Genomic DNA, 6,000 nt, shown 5'->3' with positions numbered 1-6,000 from the left:
CCACTTCCCAGACATGTTTTTTAAGATTGTCCCAGATGGAATGTGAACTCACTGGGTAGCTGAGGCTAGCCTTGATTAGCCTGTGTCTTTCTCCCAACTACTGGGATTACAGATGTGAGCCACCATGCTGGCTCCAGCTTCTATTTTTGTATTCCATTTATTGAGAGCTTCAAAGCCATGAAATCCCCGCCCCTTTTAAATATTATTCTTTTTGAGGCAGACCCTTGTGTAGCTCAGGGTAGGCTTGAAGTCACTGGGTAGCCAAAGGGACCTTGAACTCCCGATCTTCCTGCCTCTTCCTCCAGAGTGTTAGATCCAAAGTGTCGGAACTATGAGCTTGTGCCACCACACCCAGTTTATGTTGTGTTGGGGATTGAACCCAAGGCATAGCAGATGAAAAACCATCGCTCCCCCAAGTGAGCTACAGTTGTTTTTCCTTTCCTTTTTTTTTTTTTTTTTGTTGTTGTTACAGAGTAACTAATCTGTAGTGATCTGCCTATCTGTGATAGTTTTTCCACCCTTCAGGGAGCTTCTTCTCTGTCTATAAAAAAATAAAATAAAATTTAAAAGCAGAAAGAAAAGCAGAAATTCTGTACTTTTATCGCTGTCCGAGTCACCCTGAATGCATTTCCGTTCACCAGGCACCCTGGCCTGCACAAGAATGAGGAAACATTCCTAAGAAGGAAAAGGCTACACTGTCAGCAGAGGTTCCTTCATCCTGGGTCTCACTTCATGTTTTGGATGCTGCAAGGCTGGATGAGAGGTGACTCCAGGCAGCTGACCTGTCTCAGAGCACTGCCATGAACCACTTCCATGCCATCCTGGCCCAGGTACAGACCCTTCTCTCCAGTCAGCAGCCCCGGCAGGTACGGGCCCTCCTGGATGGCCTGCTGGAAGAAGAGCTCCTCTCACGGGAATACCACTGTGCCCTGCTCCGGGAGCCTGATGGTGAGGCTCTGGCCAGGAAGATTTCCCTGACCCTGCTGGAGAAAGGGGACTTAGACTTGGCTTTCTTGAGCTGGGTCTGCAACAGTCTGCAGGCCCCCACAGTAGAGAGGGGCACCAGCTACAGGGACCATGGAGGTAAGCTGGCATCCCTTTGACAAGGCAAGGATGTGTGTCCTGTCTCTGAAAGGAAAATATGTGTAAAGGATACAGGGTGAGCTTTTGGAAAACCTGGGTGGCTGGGTGCTGCAAGCATGTAGCATGCTTTCCACACTGATCAGAGTATCCTCGGGGCATACTGCTGACTACCTGCTTAGTCCATGCCTAAGCTCCATAACAACGGGCTCCAAGGTGTACAGCGGGCAGGGAGCTCCTGCTTCCAACAGACACACCATCTATTGGGAAGACAGGAAGCGATACAAATAGTCACTGAATGCCAAATATAGAGAAACTGTATCTGGAAACAGTACAGTTGGAACAGTGCTTGTCTTAGATCACAGAGTGCTGGGTTCAATTCCCGAATTGCTGAAATGGGAAGTAGTAGTTCAAATTCGTAATCTCAGGACTTGGGAGCTAGAATCAGGAGAATTACAAATTCAAGCTCATCCTTGGCTGTATAGTGAGAATAGCCTGGGCCTATGTAAAACTCGTCTCAAAAAAAAAAAAAAAAAGACGAAAAAGATGTAGAGAGAGGGGTAGTCATGGAAACGAGGGGGCTAAAGAACTGGAGATCAGAAGGCAGTGTATGTGTGCATGTGCAACTGGTGTGTGTGTGTCTGTGTGTGTGTGTGTGTGTGTGTGCAAGCGCGTGCGCGAGAAAGAGAGAGAGAGAGAAAGAGAGAGAGAGAGAGAGAGAGAGAGAGAGAGAGAGAGAGAGAGAGAGAGAGAAACAAAGGCATAGAGAAAAAGAAAACCAGAGATGCCTAGGTGGACCAAGGGGGAAGGAGAGAGGAAAAAAATAAGAGAAACAGAAGGCAAGAGAATGAAAAGAGACAGAAACAGAGATATGGAGAAATAGACCCAGTCCACAAGGAGAGAGACTGAATGTCTTAATTTTTTTAATTACATTTATCTCTTTGTGAGGGAGTTACAGCATGTGTGTGGAAGGACAACATGTGGGAGTTGGTTCTCTCCTTCCATGTGGGTGTGTTCCAGGCTTGAACCCAGGTGGTCAGCAGCTTTAGCCACTGGTCGCCTCACCTGTTCCAGTCTCTTGGTTTTAAGGGTACTACTGCTGACAATCGAATGTGTTGTCTTGTTCACTGTCTTGGGTGCTGAGTCTGGAGGCGAGGGCTTTATGTGTCAAGCGTGTGCTTCACCACTGAGCTCCATCCTGGCCTGCTTCTGCTTCTTAAGTCAGGAGAGACACCAGTAGTGACTGTCTCTGCTCCCACCGTCACTCCTGCATCATGCCTGGCTTCCTCCTCAGGAACAAACAGATAATCCCTGAAGTCAGAGGTTGTTTTGTCTTCCATGTGTGCTGTTGTGGTATTGGTATTGGGGCCACAGATTCCAGCCCTGTTGGCTTCAACTTGGAAACATAAGCTATTCCCTGCAATTGGTACTTCTAGAGTCTAGGGCTCTCTCTCAATCTCTCTCTCTCTCTCTCTCTCTCTCTCTCTCTCTCTCTCTCCTCCTTTCTCTCTCTCCTCTCTTCTCTTCTCTCCCCCCCCCACACACACCAGCACTCCCTGCTTGGCTCTTCCATCCATCCCAGCCCTTTGAATGTACCTATCCCTCATCTAATGCACAAAGCAGAGACAAGCTAGACATCTCAGGGTAAGAAGTGTCAGAGACCAGTTTGGAAGGCAGACAAGCTGTGTTCCTCAATCTGGCCGGAGACAGGAGAGAGAGATATAGAGATAGAGATAGATATAGAGATAGAGATAGATAGATAGATAGATAGATAGATAGATAGATAGATAGATAGATAGAGATATGGATATCCATGTACTAGACAATGCTGGATTCGTCCATGTTTCTGCTAGGACATATGCATTAATTATATAATTGGGTTGGCTGCTCTTGTGTATAAATTCTCAGATTGGTGATATATTTTCTCTTCTGAATACAGCTTTTATTCTCTCTCTCTTGACATGGACACAATGGGGAACCTTTAGTCCCTTTCATCTCTCTGGATTTCCATCAAGGTGCAAGCAGCCAGTGTGGTTCTACTAGAACAATCGTACACCTGGGGCAGCAGTGAGACCCTCCCTCTTTATCTGGACATCCACCAGGGGAAGCTCCTTCCCTTAGCTGCTGCCTGAACTTCAGTCCCCATGTCCCATCTTTGTTCTGAATACACTGGTTCCTTTTTAAAAATTATTATTCCATTTCCTCCCTTGGGGTGTAAGATTTTGTTTTGGATCTCACGTGACTTCAGAAAGTGGAAGTAGCTTCAGGGTGTGATCATCTGGGGCTGGGAGGCAAAGTAACATAATACCTGTGCTCTCTCTTCCTGCGCTCCAGGCCACCTCTGCCTCAGACTGGGGCTTGACTCCTAAACACACACACACATCCTGAGCCTTTGTCTAGAGTGGCATTTTTCACCATCTATATAATTTATTTGTGTATGTCATATGTTGTTTATTATTTGTGAAGAAGCTCCACACAGATACAAGACTATGTTTTAATCATGATATGTCTCATATGCCCAATATATAGATTCAGTATGTTACACAAAGTGCCAATAAAAGAAGTACATTGGACCATGACAGTGGCGTACAATATACTATACAGGCACATCAGCAAATTATCAACTTGTATGAACATAAAACTACTAACATGTATTTGAAATATCATTTTAAATTTTCAACTGAACATTTTGATCTGTATGTGTTTTGCTTTTAGTTATATAGAACTACAGGGGAATTTTCTTGGTCAAGGAAATAGAAATTGTAGGCAATTAACTGTTACAGCTAGGTATGGTGTTACAGCTAGGTATGGTGTTACTCCCGGTGCACCTACCTCTGAAGGTTTCTGTTACGGCAGTATCTTCTTTGAACAGTTTTATGTTCATACAAATTGGTAATTTATAGAGGCTGGCTCTGATCTACATAGTGCCGTACAGTTCCAGTGAGACTGGAGTTCATGGTCCCATCACTAGGGAATTCAATGAGCTCAATGATAAATCAAAGCAGACGCCCAGAGAGAAGTCAACCAGCTAGAGATGACAGCCACTGCAAGGGTAGTCACAGGTCAGGGAAGGGAAAACTAGGAAGGGCCCTGACGAAGAACTATATGTAAAATGGAGGCAATAATAGTCACAGATTCACTGTTATGTGTGTTTGGAGACAGTGTCTCATGTGAGACATAAACCTTCTCAGTCACATGAGGCTGCTTCTGACTCGGAGACATCAAGGCTGGTGTCTTAGGTGACCACGGTCTGGTGTGAACAGGAGAGGACAGCTCCAACCTCAGGTTTTGTCCATGAGCTAGGTCTTTTGATCTCCTTTCTCTGGGCTGCGGGACATCTCTTCCAGGCTCCTGATTCCGGCCTGTTTTTGATTGTACTCTGCTCTGTTCTGAGTACTGTAATACTACACTCTGTTTTGGTGCCTCTGGGATTTCCTCATGTAAATTCTATTCTGTAAACCACAGCATAAAGCCTCCCTCTAGGATGTCGTCTGATTTATTGGAAAGGGGTATTCCCACCAGCTTCCTTCCTCATTCAGAGGTTAGGATGAGGGAGCTGCAGATCCTGGCTTCCCCCCTCCTCCAGAGTCCTCCCTCTCCCAGGTGTCCATCCCAGCTCCTGCCCTGCTCCCAGCCTCCTGGAAGTGGGTAGGCTTCACAGAGGACTCAGCTCAGCCTCCCGGCAGTTAGCTTGTGGTCCTTTCACTCCCAGGAGCCTCAAAAGGAGAAGTGCCTGTACCGGAAGTTGCCACTTTCCAGAGAATTTTCTCAGCCAGCCTGCTATGTATCTTCTTGCCCCAGAACTTGGCTCCTGACCCAGCCAGGGACTATTTCTGATTCTGTTGCTATTTCCTTGAGTGGCTCACCTGGTGTCCTATTTATCGTCCACACTTCCTTCTAGTCACCTGCTGGCCACTTCCTATGTCCCTCCAGCACACCTTCCTCAGCCCCCACCTACTCCAACCTACTGCCCACTAATCCGTTTATGACCCATACTGCCTTGCCCAATTCATTACTTTTTCTACTGTCTATTCACTCATCTGTGTATATTTATACTGCACCTTAGCTACCTACCTTCCCACCAGGGTATCCATGTACCTAGAGGCTACATGCTCAACTACCACCTAAATTCCATCTAGTCCCTTATCCTTCATTCTCTTCATTTTTATCTCCGTTTCTTATCTCCTTCTCCTTGGTGACTTATTTAGCTCCCGTGGGAATTATGTGCTTACCAACAGCCATGACACAAGGCACTCAGAGTATCTGTATTCACTTAGGACTCAAGCCAGCCTTGATCATCAAAACACCGACTGCCGTCCATTCTTTCAGACAATTCCAGAATTGTGTGTGTGTGTGTGTGTGTGTGTGTGTGATTGTGTGTCCTGGAGTAGCAGGGGTGCATACATGCACATGTTTGTACATCTGTACATGTTTGGGGAGGCATGTGTGCATGCATATGTGTATGCCTGTGTATAGAGACCATCGCTGATGTCTTCTTGAATCTCTTTCTACCTTTTGAAACAGAGATTCTCACCAGACTTGGAGCTTACTGCCAGCCAGCCCCAGGGATCCTCCAGCTCTGGATCACGGGTGCAGAGCTCCATGCCAATTTTAACATGCGGGGATCTGAGCTCAGGTCTGCATGTTTGCACAGCAAACACTTTGCCAACCGTGCAACTTCCCAGTTCCCAAAGAGGGGCTTTAAGAAAGAGAATGCCGAGCGTTAGCTTGACCCTCCTTCCCATTCTTCACTTCTGTTCACTACATCCTGGGGCAATAATTTGCTGTCTAAGCGATCCTGTATCCTTCCTCATATTTCCCCATCTCCGCTGGCCTCAGACAGGTCCATAACTCTGCATCTCCAGCGTCATCCTTTGGGTGCTCATAAGCGGTGCTTGCTGAGCAGATATGGCACCTATG

At 46.5% G+C, this 6,000-nt stretch overlaps 1 protein-coding gene across 4 annotated transcripts in view; it reads left to right on the top strand.

Annotated features, from left to right (window-relative positions):
- Positions 1 to 756: 756 nt before the first annotated feature.
- Positions 757 to 6,000, top strand: part of Ciita (class II major histocompatibility complex transactivator) — a 50,064-nt gene continuing 44,820 nt past the window's right edge. For all 4 annotated transcript variants that reach the window (XM_028778361.1, XM_028778362.1, XM_028778359.1 and 1 more), the window contains exon 1: positions 757 to 1,083. In XM_028778361.1, coding sequence (XP_028634194.1) covers positions 801 to 1,083 — 283 coding nt within the window. In that variant the 5' untranslated portion in view covers positions 757 to 800. The remainder of the gene's footprint in view (positions 1,084 to 6,000) is intronic.

Source organism: Grammomys surdaster, unplaced genomic scaffold, assembly GCF_004785775.1.
Source record: "Grammomys surdaster isolate TR1022 unplaced genomic scaffold, NIH_TR_1.0 334, whole genome shotgun sequence".
NCBI classification, from domain to species: Eukaryota; Metazoa; Chordata; class Mammalia; order Rodentia; family Muridae; genus Grammomys; species Grammomys surdaster.
The sequence above is the reverse complement of the archived record's forward strand: the minus strand, read 5'-3'. Positions and strand labels throughout refer to the sequence as shown.